The sequence below is a fragment of the Antennarius striatus genome, chromosome 5, assembly GCF_040054535.1.
Source record: "Antennarius striatus isolate MH-2024 chromosome 5, ASM4005453v1, whole genome shotgun sequence".
Classification (NCBI taxonomy): Eukaryota; Metazoa; Chordata; class Actinopteri; order Lophiiformes; family Antennariidae; genus Antennarius; species Antennarius striatus.
Window position 1 is genome coordinate 19,655,001 of NC_090780.1, and position 17,500 is coordinate 19,672,500.

The following is a 17,500-nucleotide window of genomic DNA, read 5'->3' on the forward strand; positions in this document are numbered from 1 at the left end:
TTACAAAAATGTTTTCTTAATGAGTCTCAAAATTATTCAGCCCCATGAATAACATTCTCCATTTGGAAATCATCCTTGTAAAAGCATCGTGCTAGCCTACATAGACTTCAGCTGCAGTGTCCTACTGTTTGAGTGTTTCAGGCCTGAACTTACACTAGGGCTCCAGGTTACAGACCACTGCTGAAAGGTCATCTTATGTCTGCTCCAAACATCTAAATAAACCATAGAATGATTCTTCTAATACATCAATTGATTCTTTTCTGAATGAATTGTTCTGCTGGCAATCTTCCGCTGCAGTGAGACTGCCAAACCCTAAACAACCATCAGAAGATGAAGCTTGAATGTAATTGGACATTCCTGGAAAACATTCCCAAGCACAAGGGTTTGTTTCAGAATAATTCCAGGAACCTTCTAGACTGCTCATCGCAGTTGTTTGACTTGAATTCCACAGAACATCTCTGGTGGATTTCACTTAGGTACTAGCATCATCTAAACCCAGGAATCTTAGAGACTTGGAAGCCGTAGCTCCTGACGAATGGGATCAGATTCCCTCAGGAACACTGCCAGAGGCTGGTGTCAGGTTATGCAGCTGGTGCATGCTTACAGCAGGTCAGAGGAGCTAAAGGCTTTTCTAGTACTAATACTAAGACATTTGTTAGCACAAGCTTGACTCATTTTGAGATTGCAGTTGACAGTAAAATTATTATATTGCATTGTATTTTTGAAAAACTCATCATATCCTATTTTAAAAAATTATTTCTGCCTTTAGCAATTCAACATATTGAGGATAATAGGTATGTGTTATATAAGTACTAATCCTCCTCTGTGACTCTTGTCGTGAAGCCTTGTAGTTAATTCTGACATCTAAACATTTTGAGCAGTCCTGCCACGTATATTTAAAAAACAAACAACAACAACAGCAGAATGCAGCACAGGAGCACAAAAGGAGGAAGGGAGTGTAGTTTGGGGTTTTATTACCAGAAAGTCCAAACACAGGCGGAACCACAGGGAAAATCCAACAGATTAGTACTTAAACAAGGAAACAAAAACACAAGGGAAATACAAGGTCGACTTGGATGAATCCCTCAACCAGCAGTAAAAATTTCAAAGTGTGATTGGAAAAGGGGTTTATACTGATTTTTTGTTGTTGTTGTTGTTGTTGTATCGTAGTCTGACACTCCAGACTCGTGTATTAATTACTTTAAGTTCGATTTTGAGTTTCCTCCCCTCAATCATCCGACCTCTAATTCACTCATGCGTGCTGTCACAGCCATGCTCTCACCTCTTTACTTATCTTCTGCATCTCAAACTGCGAATCGCTTTAATGATCACAGCTTTCAGGTGCTCGTCCGTGTCTTTATGACCGGACGGCTGATAACTTCTTCCATCCTGGGGAGCAGCCCATTGTATATTCATGACCTTCCCTGGAAATATGCTAAGTAGGATTTAGCCAAGACACGGGGCAGTTAGCGATAGCAGGATGGCGACTGAATGAGGGGTCGTCTCAGGCCTGACCTGCTTCCCGTTTCTTCCTTAGATTAATGGCAGAGGCCCACGCTGCTGATCTCCTCTATTTTGTCCTTTTCTTTCCTCAGCTGCCCATCGCCTACTATCACCCCGTCATAATCTGCTGCTGTGTAGTCTTTTTCTTTTAACTAAAGGAGAAGAAAAATTCCCCCTAGTAAGTCAACTACTTTATAGGATGTAGGACTTTAGCTGTGGTTTGGTGAGATTATTGTGCACAGGTTTAAAAGTTTCTGTTTGTGTGGTGACGATGGGATCATTCTTTAATCTTTTTTTATTAGATTTTTTTAATAACCATCTTTTAATACCCTTACATCCTCCTTCAAAACACAAGATGGCAGTAGAGGAACGTATAAAAAGAAACCTCTTATCACACTCACAACTAATAAGAGCACATCAGAGAGGACAGCCATATAAAGCCAATTCTTAATAATGTGATTTTCACTAATTCATCCTTTCTCCTGTATTGCAAATCAGAGACATTAGAAGCAGAGGCGTTCTGGTAGTTTAAATGAGCATCATGCTGCCTATCTCTTCTGTCCTTGACTGATTGATTATTGGGTGTATTGCTTTTTTCAGGAGGGGCGTGTTCGTGTCACCCTGCTGGCACGCAGCACAGAATACAGAAGGATATCAAACCAAATGGAGGTGAGTCCAGCACCACCCTCCCTCCCCCATCTCCACCTTCCTTTCTTTTTCATTCATTTCTGTTCTACTTTCTTTTCCCACCATCCTTTCATTTTTTCCCCCTGTTGTTCTCTTCCTGTTTGTCTCCTTTGCTTTCAACCCTCCAGCTCCCCCCACTCCTTCAGCTCCTCCTCTCCACCATTGATTTACTGCCTACATCTGTTGAGTGCTTATTTAAAACCTTATTAACTAAAACCAGTCCAAGTTAAAAGGCTGGTGATTTATATGGTCAGTGTTTGCATTTGTTCCTCCTCTAACTGATCAGAAAACACAATCCTCTGTTGTTGTTTTTTACAGTTAGTAAATGCTCTGAAGACGGTACCATCACTGGAGGTCACGGTGGTGGATTACAAATACAAGTGAGTTGCAGAGTGATCGCCACATTTCAACAGGAGCTATTCAAGGATATAAAAGTGCTGCATGTGAATAAAAAAAGTCATTTTAATAACCCTTTTAAATTGTGTAACTGTGACAGTGTTTAACGTGATGAGTGGCTCTCTGCTCGTCTTTCAGGGATGTTCCCTTCCTGGTGCAGCTGAGCATCACCCACAACTCCGACATTTTCATCGGGATGCACGGCGCGGGTCTCACGCACCTCCTCTTCCTCCCCGACTGGGCTGTCATCTTTGAGCTGTGAGTGACATTTTCCATGTAATTGAGGTGATTGTCATTTGCTCACTGGTACTTTGTGTTATCAGGTTCAACCCCCCCCCCCCGGTGCATCGGAGAGAGCAGAGTAGAGATAAAGAGCTGTGAAATGTTTTCAGGATGGTTTGCTTTCTCCCCTTGCAGGAAGACACACACACACACACACACACACACACACACACACACACACACACACACACACACACACACTGGAACCCCAACAGTCACCAATCATTCATTCACAAAAGAATGAATGACGACATAAGTGTACAAGTTTAATAATTTATAAACCAGTGCAGAGTTTAATGAGAAGTGAAGCAAATATGACAGCATGTCTTTGATTCAACAGTTGTTTTAAACAGTAGGGCCTTTTTTACATTGCGTATGCGTGTGTGTGTTTGTGACCACAGCTAGAGGTAGTGAAAGTGAGGGAGACTGTGGACAACAAGAGATAAAGTGTCTGCATCTGTCCCTCCCAGATATAATTGTGAGGATGAAAGCTGCTATCGAGATTTGGCTCGGCTGCGGGGCATTCGATATGTGACTTGGCAGAAAATGGATAAAGTGGTCCCAGAGGACAAGGTATGGGAAACTCCCACACTAGCTCCACAGCACCTCGGCTTCCACGATCCATCTCATTCTTCTTCACCTACAGTACACTCAGAATAACACACACTTCATTGTCTGACACCCAATCCAAATGCTGACATTGCTACTGTTTCCTGACTTCCCTCAGGGTCACCATCCAACGCTCGGCGCCCATCCAAAGTTTACCAACTACTCCTTCGACGTGGGGGAATTCATGCGCCTCGTGCTTGAAGCAGCTGATTACGTCACACAACATCAAAAATGGTCACATCGGACGCTCCGTGATGAACTCTAGAGCCTCCGCAACGAAGTTATGTTGTCTGAATACCTCCACACAACTACACACTCCTGGTTTCGTTTTTCAGGTACCTCACCTGACAGTGAACACCGGCGGTCTGCTGGAGTATTCGTCACCTCCTGTCCGCTGGTTGTATTGGTCTGAACGGCAAAGGCAGAACTTCGTGCAACTCAAGATGCTAAACATCTTTCCGCTAGCTCTGATAGTGTCCAATCAGTCAGAGGCTGAGGCGTGTGTGTGGGGAGGTTGAAACGTCCGGAGACCGTCCTGTTTCTTCATTACCTCCGATGCATCTTCTTCATCGCACGCCTGCAGAGTCGGCTAATGAGCAGCTGTTACTGCATCCATCCACAAGCGACATCCTGTCTCATTTGATCAGATGTGTCACGGTGATGGGATCCTCTTTGCAGCTTTTGACAATCAATGCAGAGTTTCCGAGCACGCCGAGAACACTTTAAGTTCAGGATGTTGTTTTTTTTTAATAATGTTAATATTCTCATCTGTACAAGTACATCAGTATTTTTGAACACTAGTATTTGTCTGTTCATTTCAACACACCTACAGCAACCCCCGTGACCTGCGGAAGAAGCAAGAAGAAGCTGATTGGATGTTAATGTCTATTTTTATTATTAACTGTTTTGCATTGTGACAAAAAGAAATGTGTCGTCAATTTGTGGAATGATGAAGATGCTGCTTTTGTCCGTTACATTTCCTAAAGCTTTTTTATTCCACCGGAAATTCAACTGACACAGAATGAGCACAATTCGCATGCAGTCTGATGCAACGCACGAGAGTATTTTGAGCACTCAGCAGATCATTTTCATGTTTCTTGGCCTCTGTGTGAGTTTGATGTTTTATTTATCAATGAAACCACGTTGAACTCAGCTGGACCATTTTTTTTTTTATTTTTTTTTTGGGTCAAGGCTTTTGCTCATTTTGTAGACGATTTCACATTCTGAAGCTGTGTAACATTTTGAAATAAATAATTCTGAAAAGTGCTGAAGCATGTCTTTAGGTCTGTGCCAGCTATATTAGACATCAGAGATTTAATTCATCTTAATTTAATCAATCATCTTTGAAGTCTGACCTTGGAGGAGAAAATCTGAGGCCTCTGGGTTACCGGCTCTTCCTTCTACCAGACAGCTTCTGCTGTGGCTTTCATTATTCTATAGTGAGTTCAGGTCTGACAAAGCATAGGGATCCTCACAAAAGGGCACTAGTTCGGCTTTTACTGTCAACGTAATAAATCTGGATGACCTTTAAAACGACCCAAGTTAACAGTGACTCATTTTGGCCACACGGGGGCGCTCTAACACCACATATGGACCCGGGTCGCCGCCATGCGCTCGGTGATCGCCTCTCAAGACTCGTTCCAAACGGCGTGCGCATCGACTACACTCCATCCACAACTGTGTAAAATCTGTTCTAGCATTTTTTTTATTTCAAAGTATTTACGGCTTAAGTCAGCGGCTCTGCTTCTGTCCGTTCCTTGCGGATGTAGTGTCTGAACTTTCTGAGTATTGACAGACACCGGGCCTGTCTTGGATGGACACTATTTATGGACCTGCTCAGGTTACTGCCAGTGACCTCGTAAAGAAATGAAGAATCTCTATGCAGGGGGGGGGGGGTGTCAAAAGCAAAGGAACCAAAATGTCTGCTCTCATTAACCTTCGTGGCGGCTCCAAATCGATGACCAAGTCCTTTCTTTGCGCAACCTTTGGCTGCTGCATCGAAAGCAGGGGCGTTTGCGTGTTGGAGGAAGTGTCGGGAAAAAAATCAAATCAAGTCTTTCAAACTAAAGTTTGAAGCGTGGAAAAAAAAAAAGTGAAACTATTCTGTCCAGTGATTTCTCCGTTGTATTTCTGCACAACGTTAAACTGCTCCTCGAGGGCGCAGTGCGCACACACTTGTGTAATTAGTGCTTGCAGACATACTTCTCCTAGCCCCCCCAACCCAAACTCATTACCGAACAGGGACCGCATTTACCGCCTCATGCCGCTGGAAGTTTACCACCCACAGTTCTTTAACAGCTGTGTTTGGGTGGCCTTATTTTGTCAGGCCTTAAGTAATGGTGTGTTTTCCTCCAGAAATGTTAAATTGCGCATCTCTGTCCCCCCTTAATGCAGGTCTTGTGGAGTGAAGAAATGGGTTTCGACGCATCAGGAGAGCAGAGCTGATTGCATGGTAATGTTAGGGTGTAATCACGGAGGTGGATGCTGTGAGTGAAGTCATTATATCTCGTCTGTAATTCACAGAATTCGAGGTTTTCACTCATTTGATTTGAACGCCACTGGCTCCTTTCTGCGATTGTTAGTATGTGAGTTTCCACTGGAACAGCCAGGTCTGCAGATGCGTCCCAGAGCATCATATACTGACTATACCGCTGCACTTATTATCCAATAACCATCCGCATTTGTTTTTTTTTGTTTTTTTAAAAAGTGTTGATTTGCATGATACCACAAAACTCAAAAACACAAACTGAACTCAGACAAATCAACCACGATCCTCTCATTTTACCTTCACCACTCTTCTTCCCAAGGTTTTCCACAACAGGGGGGGGGAATAAACATTGCATTTCAGGGGAATTAATGCAGGGATATCGATTTTTTTTTGGAGGAAGAAATATTTCTCGGGTTATGAGCAGATATTTCCGTAACTATTTTTTCCCTCGGTGGGAGATGATTATTGCCAGAGGACATCCCATTACCACGCTCCTCCGATGGCACACCAAAAGCACTTAATCCACATTTCGAACCAAACAAAACTTTGCTATGTCTGCTTGAGACTGACAAAAAAAAAAAAAAAAAGCACTTAGAGAAATGTGTGAGCAACTGCAATGATGCTGTTAAAGCTGAGAATGTATTTTGACCTGTAAGGACAGCAAATAAAATCTAACATTTCTCGTTTAGATGTTGTGTTTCCTCCTGACATTCCTGACATTATCTGGCCCCTTTTGGATAAACGAGGTATAAGCTTTCTCCATTAGCTGCATCACGGCTTCACATCAACATTTCATCAGAGGAAAAGCAGAGGAAAAAGGCATAGCCCCTCTCACCAGAGGGGGGCTGATACACATCCATCATCAGCTCTCCAGTGTTCACCTTCTGTCCTGGCAAATATGAACTACCGGTACGTTTTCTGTGTCTCCAATCACGGATCTGCGCGCAGCGCGTCTGACCCTGTCCTTGGTGCTGAAACTAGGGCCGCCGTAAACGTTTCTTATCCGTTTATCTGCATCCTGCAACTTAAGCGCTGATACCCTGCTGGCGAGAGCTCATCAGTGATTAATCTGTTCTCAGTTCAGAGTCAGACGGATCGATCTGTAAGTAATCGGTTGAAAACAACATGCACCACTTTCTGCGCTCATGCACAGAGCGCAGAGATGGTCACAAAGGAGTTGTTGTGTCTGAGACAAAGATGTTTGACGTTGCTGCAAAGACTCATCCCTTTGCTCCGTGTTGGTGCGGAATTCACAGAACTCCGGTTTTTAAATGCCTTCACCATCAGGGGACCCAACGCGAGGGGCCCACGCAAAACACGGAACACGTCTGAACGCATCGGATACTCCTCAACTCGGGTCGTTAGCAGATATCGATCTCCTCTAAGTCTTAACGACTGCAGACACAGACAATCAATCGACATCAACACACTAGAATATTCTAGGGATGGAATAATTGATAGGCTCTCTGCTGGTGCGTAACAGAGAGGCGGTGGTGATTAAGCTCTGTTTAACATCTCGCTGGGGGAGATGAATGAGATGGGGGGGGGGGGCTTGAGGGTCCGCGCGTACAGCCGAGTACACGAGCAAAGTATTGACATCCACACGCTATCTGTAACATGATCGAAGCGCAGAGGCGAACTGGATTATTACACGATGAGGAGGGGGGGGGGGCATGGACTCACGCACCTGTCTGTCAGCCAGAAACCGTGGCAGTCATCGGAGCCCCTTCTCAAGTCAGTGCGCGCAAGTTACGCACAAGTAATGAAGTAGAGAGAAATGAAGGTTGAGCTAGGATTACATCAGCGTACCATTTAGAATAAACGTCCCTTGAGAAAACACACATTCATGTGCTGAAATTTAACAATAAGACAAGGTCTAGGTCCCAGATGTCATCCATTGGATTTAAATCCTTTCTGTGAAGTGATTAAAAAAAGAAGAAGATAATTCAGTCATAATTCCCTGCTGAAAGTTACATCACCTAAATCCAAAATTGTGGAAACAAACTGTGAATGGAAAAACCAAGCAACTTTGTCTCAATGAAGCATTCGCACTATGTCATGTTGTAAAGCACATGACATCAGTGGAGTGGATGGAGTGGGGGCTGGGGAGGGAGGGAGGGAGGGAGGGAGGGGGTACTTGGGAGCTGCATGGAGAACTGGGTGGGCGCTGTTGCACGTGTTCTGAATGGGGAAGACGGGCACGCATCGCATTTCTCATGTCCAATCGATCCCTGGTCGGGAGGAGCGACGGGAGCGCAGTTATCACCCCCGCATCTCTACACCATCACTCGCAAAAGCATCTCTCCTGCGACTACAACGCGTCTGTGTGACATTCTCTGCCAGGGGAGAGGAACTTTTTCTCTTTTTTTCTTTTTTTTTTTTTTGAGTGTTCTTCTAAAACATCACTTCGGTATCTCTGTGTAGGAATTACGCACTTTTTTTTTTTTTAAATTACTTTCTCCTCAGTTTTGCTTTTGAGATGGGACGCAGTGAAATCGGAGCAGATTGGATCACATCGTTAATGCGCGAGTTCTTCGTTCTCACCCAGCTCCGGAGGGCTGGAGATCCGTTCTTGTAGTAGACCTCCTTATCCCTGCTTCGACGTATTTGTGCCTTGGTCGCCGGGAATTGGACAGGAGGCTCAAAGGGATTGCCCCGTTAAGTGGAAAACAAAATCATTGGAGTTCAATCAGAAAGTGGCAAAAGCGCGTCGCCCTCTCACCTGGATCATGCCATCGAATTTATAGATTTGGGTAAGATGTTGTTTTCTATTTAGATTCAATTAGTATAGATTTACATTTTTAATCAACTGTGTAGTTCACGACGCATGGTCGATAGGCTAAAGAAACAAGTGATCAGACGGGGACTTGTGAAGATGTGGAACATTGTTCCCCCCCCCACCCGTGAGCAGCAGAGAGAGGAGTGGCGACTGGCTGACCGACTGACTTAATGGACTGGCGACCTGACAGCAACTTTAAGAACGATTTCTTTTTTAAAAAAAACAGCAGGTTTTCTAACACAAACACACACGATTTCCATTTGATTCCATCTCTCTCAGCGAGTCATGCCATGCGTAAAAATGGAACGGATGAAGACCGGATTCAAGCGGCGGTCAGTCCCGCTGACCGTGTGTAGGCGCTTGTTGTCGGCGTTAGCGGATTGTTGTGTGATTGATGCAGTGCTCCACCGCTGTGAGGTTAAATAAGCGATCCGTCAGAGCTCACCCTACCCACGGAGTCACCTGCGTGGCCGATCCGCTGACCGAGCTCTTTCCACGCGCCTGTTCTAATCGCTTTGCATGGGTCGTGATCGACTGGAAATAGAGAGGAGAGCGCACGGAGCTCAGATATACAAGAAAGGAAGAAAAAAAAAAAGGTTCCACCGGGTTCTACCCAATCCAACAGACACACTCCATTGGGCGCGCACACACGCACACACTCAAGCTCAATCATCTCTGTTGCGCGCGCACGCGCGCGCACACACACACACACACACACACACACACACACACAGGGGGGAAATTACTTGGTGCATGTTAATAGGCGCAGTAATGAGACTCAGTCCCTATCCTGTTGTAATTGTTATTCATCCTTATCTCCGCCCCTCTCTTTCCACACACACACACACACACACACACACACACACACACACACACACACACACACACACACACACACACACACACACACACACACACACACACACACACACACACACACACACACACACACACACACACACACACACACACACACCTCGCTGTCCCGCTGCTCAGGTCTGTAATTGTACTGTATTGAAAGAGTGTAATTATTTCCTCTTTGTTTTTAGTGACGGTGACACTCCACAGAAACTGGTGTCATTAGTCTAACAGGGCAGACAGAAGAGGAGAGTGGGGAGAGGGAGGCCTGCTGGAGAGGATCCATCCACAGACTTAATTCTCATTGACAGTCACATTAACACAGGAGCAGCCCTCTTAATCCTAAAGAGATTACTCTCCCCAACCTGCCCCCTGTCACCCAGCCATCTTAGACACACACACACACACACACACACACACACACACACACACACACACACACACACACACACACACACACACACACACACACACACACACACACACACACACACACACACACACACGCACACAAGCACACCTGTAAAGGTGGCAGACTGAGGTCTTTATGTTCTTCTTTCTCTGTCTGCAGCAAACGACTTTTTCACCCCTCCAACTGCACTTTTCACAAACACACACGCACACACACACACACACACACACACACACACACACACACACACACAAATTCACACACTTAGCAATTTCTCCACTCTCCAACCTCACTCTCATCTGATCCCCTCTCCTGCACCCTCCTCCTTCCCCCGTTGTCGCTCCCAGCGGTGGGACAGCCGGTTTCCTCAGAGGGATGTTCAGCTTTGCATGTCTCAACGGCCTCCTATCTACTTACCCTACAGAGGGCTGTTCAGGATGACTGGCTGGGAATGAGGGGGAATGGATTGTGTGCATTTGTGATTGTACACGAGGACATGGCAAAGCAATGAGGCGACGGACGGCGGCGAGGAGAAAGGGAGAGCAAGTGAGGCGAGAGAAATGAGCTGGAGAGACAGAAAATATCTTTGTGAGAGATGAGGCGAGGGAAGGAGAAAATGTGTGTGTGTTTGTGTGTATGTGTGTATGTGCTCGAAAGAGGCAGCTTATATGTGAAATGACCTGTGTGTGTGTGTGTGTGTGTCTGTGTGTAAGTAATACAAAGGACTCTACACAGAGGAATTTGTAAGTATGAGCTTGTTCATGTGTGATGAGAGCAAACACTTAGATGATGATGGTCGTATGTGTGTGTGTGTGTGTGTGTGTGTGTGTTCTGGATGATGTGCTCAATGAATAAACAAGGATCGGGCATTTAGGACTGGTGAGCTGACAGCCGCACAACAGATTGGAGATCGGCTCAGCACAGTCACATTAACAGACTGACTGTGATGAATGGATCCTTCCTGACTGAGAGGAGGACAGAGAAGAAATGAGAAGTATTCTTTCATGTCATGGGGAGGAATGTGGCGAAAGCGCCCCCTCATTTGTAAATAATGGCTCCCCCAGACATGGTTGGTGTATTGAGTCAGGGAACATAAATAGAGTCCACACAAAAGCAGTGGACAGCGGTGTCTTCACACATCTTCATGAAATGAGGCTCAGAGGAAATACACCTAGGGAGCGATGCCTCTTCTCAAACAGGAGATCCATGACTCTAATGGAAAACAGGGAGACGTTAGATCAATGAGCACAGCACATATCTGTTTTCCTGCCTCAACCACAAACCAACAGATTGACAGAGGTCGCGACCCCTGGACAAAAGATGCTAAAGTTCAAGTAATGATGACAGAACAATGAAAATACATCATTTACACGAGTGCTCAATTGGAGCAATGAGGGACTGATCAAAAAAGACTTTGGATTAAAGACGAGGATTGTCCACCTCCTCCTGTTTCACAAGTCGCCCCCTCTGCTGTTGAGGTTATTACTGCTCTGCAGATGGGGGGGTGAAACTACATAATCTATTAAGTAGGTAAAACAAATTAAACCCGTAATTGTAAAGATTTTATGACTTCATCTGATGTGGTATAAGCTATTTTGTTTTTCAAATGAATGTTTTCACCGTAATTACAACCCTGATTTAATACTGGTTTAAAAAGAGCAAGAGGTGATAACATGAATGCATTAAAATTAGAACTGGGCTAGACTTTCCAAGAATATTATCAGCCTGTAAAACATGTCAATGAACATGTATTATTTTCACAGTTCTTTAAAATAGAAAGATTTCGACGGCTCACAATTTATACATCTTTAACCTTTTTAAAATATTAGACATATAATTCAAATATCTGGGCTGATTTCTATGTTCTCTATGATTTGAGTAGCTTGCACTTCAAGATTTAAATTTTTTTTTTTCATCTTCTTAATGTCAGGGGATGCACTTTAACTCCTCAATAAAATCCAACTTTATTAATACCTAATATAAGTAAAGGTGTGGGAGGTGACGACGCTGGCCACCGACCGCTCCAAACACTGAAGGCCTTTGTCGGAGATCTGCAGCTGTGTGTGTGTTCCTTGTCTTTCATTCTTCCCTCCATCAGTCACTCCGTCAGTGGCAGAAAGGCCTCGCTCTCCATCACGCCCACCAGAACAGGTCTTCCTTTGACAGACATCTCTCACAGCGACGCGGCAAACACACACACACACACACACACACACACACACACACACACACACACACACACACACACACACACACACACACACACACACACACACACACACACACACAGCAGTCATGTCCAAACTTACCGGGCTCAAGCTCAAAGTTGCCAGATTTTGTGTCGGTGTGTTATTTTTTTCCCCCTCGTACTCTGAGTGCATTTAAAGTGTCAGTAATGTCCCGTCGAGGGAATACTTTTGAAGCATCTGTTTGCAGATTTAAGCTAATTCATTTACGTTTAATTTCAGTCATTTTCAATCAGGAGACAATTTTGAGGACGTCGTAAATGTTTTGCCAAAGATGAAATTAGCGTTACTTCGAAGGCCTTCAAGGTGATCCCTCTTCAGGTCCTGCTCACCCCGCTCGTGACAAATCTCCTGAAGTGATAGTAATGGTTGTAATTGAACAGGTACGCTTCCTTCCCACTGTGCTCTATCTATCACCTTGGATGCAATCTGCTCCTTCCACTCTAGTGTGTGTATATGTGTGTGTGTGTGTGTGTGTGTGTGTGTGTGTGTGTGTGTGGGTCTGTCTGTTTGTGTCCCTGCATAAGACAGTACGTCCCTGTGCGCTTTCCTCTGGCAGTTGGCAGATGTGCCGGTAACCGTGAGCGACAGTGTGAGTCTGTGGTAGCATTAGTGTGTTTGCTGGATCATAAAAAGCTCCCAGCATGCTCTGCAGCATGGGTCCTCTGGAAAAGCCGTGGAAAAGAAGCTGTTTTGGTGGTGGCGGAGCCTGGGGCGGTCATCACAGCAGCCCCTCGAACAATACCATACCTCATGAAGGGGGAGGTGGGAGGTAGAGGGGTGGGAGAGGGCTCAACCCGGTGGGATGTAACACATGAAAAGGGGAAATGGGGGGGGGGGGGGGCAACACAGCAGAGAGGGAAGAGAGGAAGCCACGGCCTAAAGTGTGTGTTCTCTGTTGGATTTAATGGATGTGTGAGAGACAGACTTCAACAGAGAGGAGCTCAGGCAGTCAGGACTGAAGAGAAGTGTGTCAGAGGAGTGTGAGAGTGTGTGTCGGTGTGCATGCCCGAGTCCATGTGCGCAGTTTGTGTGCTCGCTGGCGGTGATGGCTTTGTAATGAAAACAGCGGGCAGGCAGCAGCCCAGGGTCCCTCTAGGTGTCTGACTGATGTCAGTCACCAGCGGACAATGGCTTCCCCGAGGGACGGCTGCTGATTCGAGGATGAATCATTGTTTTCTGGGCTTTTGTGCATGTGCACATATCTGGAGTCAATTAACCTTTTGCCGTAAATCATCCAGGAAGAAGATTCAAAATTTGAATACAATCCATCCAGAGTGAAATAACCAATAAATGAGGGTTTGCTATCAGAACATCTTTCAACCGAGTTTTATCCAAATGAAGGAGAATTGCACTGTGTACTAATGAAGGAACACTCTTCACATACCAGTGGCCACATTATGGGAAATTTTTTTTTTGTCTTATCAAGAGTATAAATTTTGACTTCAGACTTTGCTGTGCATCTTGGGAATTAAGTAACAGGAGTGATGATAATTAACAGTTGCTGCAGCGTTCTATTGAATGACATATGCAGTAAGTACGACTCCACAAGCATGGATGTGTGTGTATGCGTGCACGCATGTGTGTGTGTGTGTGTGTTAGAGGCCCCTGTGTCTCAGGGGACCAGACTGATATGGTGTCATGCTCCAGAGGCGCACAGACAAATTAATTCACTTATTGACACTGCTGACACGTCTCAGTGACTTTGTAAAATGAACAATTGATCAGTCTTCCTCTCTTTCTCCTCACTCACTCACACACACACACACACACACACGCACGCACACACACACACACATGCACACACACGCGCGCACACACACTATACAAATGAGGAGACACACACACTCAATTTGCCCGACCTCTCTGTCTCCCCCTCCCTTCCTCCTTTTCTGCCATTTTCTCACCTTGACCACCCTCCAGATTGTTCTTTTTTCACATTTCTTCTGTTCCTTTAGCTTATTTATTTTATTATTTTTAAAAAAAAAATCTTTGCGCTAAGTGTTTCCTGTTCTTCCGCTTCCCAGGATTTAGGCGAGACATGCACTGTAATTAATGTAATGAAACACAAGCTGATCATTAGCTGCAGAGGCGATGATACAATCAAGATCTCGATTTGTCTGCATGTTCGAGTTGCAGTGTGGATGTGGGCGTACAGAGATAACACAAGAGTTTACCTTCTCTAATGACCACTGCTCTCTGGAGACTCACAGTTAGCGACATGGCTTAGCTCTACACACACACACATACACACATAGACAAAAAAAATCTTTCTTCTTCCTTTAACAGAAAGAACCACAAGACTCAGTGGCTGGTTGGGTGGGAAAATTTTTTTTTCCTGAGCTGGGTTTTGTTGTGTCTCTCCTGCCCTGCTGCGGTGCTGTGGTTCATCTCTTCTCGGCTCCTTTTGATCCCTCTACAATTTGGGGAGGAAAGAAAAAGTCAAAGAGAGAATGAGAATGTGTGAAAACAAGAATGGCTCATTTTGAATGAATAAAAGGAGATAAAGACCGAAAAGCATACACTACAGAGAGAGAGAGAAAAAAAAAGAGGAGCCGGCTTCCTATTACTGGAGTGTCCTTCCTTTAAATGCAAAATTTAGCACCCCTGATCTTGTAATCACAATTCCAGTCTGGTTTTGTAACTGAATTGGTGACAAATAGTGATGGCAAAATGTGAAGAGAAACTTTATATTTGCCTTTTTTTCGCATGATAATGAGACTAAAATGTGTGGCGCTCATGCACACGGGCCACCCTTAAGAATTCAATGCAGCAGAGCAACTTTGCATCGCGCAAGGAAGGCAGATCAGTGCTGGAGTCTGAGAGCTTATACTGAGTGTGCGGAACAGTACATAAAGATTTTCGCTTCGCCGTTCCACCTCGCGTTGTTTACCTTTTTCATCACCAAACGCGATCTGCAGTCAGCACGGATAAAGAAGGAGTAACAACAGGAGAAGGCATCAATATTGCAGATACCTGGGTCGTGTGAAGCAGAAAAGAGAAGCAAGCTGAAATGTATGTGGGGGTGTGCAGGCTTTTAAACATATCTTCTTTTGCTACCCACCTTTCCATCCATCTTCCAGTGCTGTGGGACACTAACTTTTAATGGCCTTTTATTGCTTTATTAGAGAGCGCCGGATTTATGGCTGAGGTCCTGCCTCTGTCTGTCAGCGGCGGTGAGGAGGGTTACACCGATCCACGCTCACGCCGTCTGTCTGGGTCTTAAACAACACACTTGTAAAGAGGAAACCAGGCGCCGGGCCCTCACAGCAGCCTTCTTCTCTTCGTGAGCTAATGTTTATTAGCCTGTTAGCATCTGTGCTTTTATCTTCCTGGCCATAAAACAAGCAATCGACCACATCTGCCTCAACCCCTGCTATGCTTTAGTGGGGGAGGTTGATTAGAAACCTATTAGGGACTTGTTAGTTAGCAACGTGTGAATGGAACAGGTCCATCCAGCGGTGGCCGGCTGTGAAGCAAGAGAACCTTCAAAGTGCTTCAGAGTTGTGTGTGTGTGTGTGTATGTGTGTGTGTGTGTGTGATATTGTGTTTGTTTGTGTGTTTTCAAGTTCACTTAGAAGCGTGACGAGTGTGAATGCAGGCTCTCGGGTGATGTTTGTGTGTATCTACTAATTGTACAGATTGGTCCAGACTCTGTGCTGTGACAAAGAAATGACACATGAGAGAGAGAGAGAGAGAGAGAGAGAGAGAGAGAGAGAGAGAGAGAGAGAGAGAGGAGGTGTAAAGTAAGGGATGAAAGACTTGAGAAAATGAGAGGACGAGGGCGAGGACGCCTGGAAAGCAGCACGAAGATGGAGACACAAAAAGGAGTGCTGTCACATGTCTGTGACACACACACACACACACACACACACACACACACACACACACACACACACACACACACACACACACACACACACACACACACACACACACACACACATAAAGGCACATATTCGGTGGTCACCGGATCCTGAGACGATGGCTTGTGCATCTAGGTGGGATTCGGACCTAAGTGCAGCGCGATCAATCGAGCTGTAATGGTACCTTAGTGGCCGGGCCATTTTCTGAACTCTGCAGTCAATACCAGAGTCAGGTAATGGGTCTGAATTCAGACTTTCTCGTTTCTTTCTTTCCATCTTTCTCTCCTCTCCTGTCCCCACCTGGCCATTTTACCAAACAGAGGATGCACTTTATTGCTTGTTGGTTTATTGGTGGAAACAATACAGTGGAAGAGGTGTGGCGCTTTGGATGGGTGGGGGTGGGGGTGGTGGTAAACAGGCACAATGCTATTATGTGTCCCTAGGATGTCTTCTGATTTTTTCTTGTATAACCCCCTCCCAAATAAAACCCCAAATGCTACACAAAGATATAAACGCTATTACTCTGGAAGAAGACCATGGCTGGTTTTTATGATTCTATAGAAGATCATACAAATATCTTATCATATTTGTTTATCCAGAAACCAGCTGTTGGAATTCTAAGATAGTGGAACGATGTTTAAGCTTCTTGTTGTAAGACAGGTCAAGACACATCATCATAAATAAATATGTACATAAATCACTCTATAGTGCAAACCTTTTAAGGGTGTTATTTTGTCTGACTGTTAACAGGATTACATAAATCCACATGTTGGATTTTCATGAAACTCATTTTTGTCATTTGCTGACAACCTATTTGACAGATTACTGTAAAATTACACAGAAAGTTGGGACGTGTACCGTAGAAGAAAGGATGAAATTGTGGTGCAGATCGGTACAAAACACTCATGATCCTACTGAACCCATTCTAACAGAAGCCTTTTTAAATTCCTGTTGGAATTTGGATTAAGTTTGAATTTAATTAAAAGGCTGTTCAGACTTTTGGCTTTCTTTTTTATGTGTTATTTAAATATTCAGAGCGTACTTCTTTTGTGTTTCCACCTGTATAACCCCATTTGAATTTATGTTTCTGTCAGTCAGGCCACAGTCAGAGACCCCTTGCAGATTTCCCAGACATACGCAGACATGCCCAGCGATGTGTTCATTTGTAAGCAGAAGAAAGAAAGAAACAGTAGAATTTGATTAGAACTTTACTTTTTATAGCTGACAGGAAACAGTAAGAGATGAGAAAGCAGCAATCTGAACCCCAGATCAAGGGAAAATAGGCGAGAAAGAGCAAGACATGCCCACTTGTGCAGAGGCATGGATGCTGTGGAGAGAAATACTGATAGATATGAGGATGAAAAAGCAACCACC

General features: G+C 44.7%; 2 protein-coding genes across 5 annotated transcripts in view; both read left to right on the plus strand.

Annotated features, from left to right (window-relative positions):
- Positions 1-4,742, plus strand: part of eogt (EGF domain-specific O-linked N-acetylglucosamine (GlcNAc) transferase) — a 33,096-nt gene extending 28,354 nt beyond the window's left edge. For 3 of the 4 annotated variants that reach the window (XM_068314793.1, XM_068314796.1, XM_068314794.1), the window contains 5 exons: positions 2,104-2,172; positions 2,509-2,570; positions 2,725-2,844; positions 3,339-3,441; positions 3,596-4,742. In XM_068314793.1, the coding sequence (XP_068170894.1) occupies positions 2,104-2,172; positions 2,509-2,570; positions 2,725-2,844; positions 3,339-3,441; positions 3,596-3,742 (501 nt within the window). In that variant the 3' untranslated portion in view covers positions 3,743-4,742. Of the gene's footprint in view, positions 1-2,103; positions 2,173-2,508; positions 2,571-2,724; positions 2,845-2,909; positions 3,442-3,595 lie in introns of all 4 variants that reach the window. The other variant, XR_011035373.1, reaches the window with a different exon arrangement.
- A 3,350-nt stretch (positions 4,743-8,092) lies between these two features.
- tafa4b (TAFA chemokine like family member 4b) overlaps positions 8,093-17,500 on the plus strand; it is a 35,883-nt gene continuing 26,475 nt past the window's right edge. The window contains exon 1 of the mRNA XM_068315745.1: positions 8,093-8,718. The gene's annotated coding sequence lies outside the window, so the exon portion shown is untranslated. The remainder of the gene's footprint in view (positions 8,719-17,500) is intronic.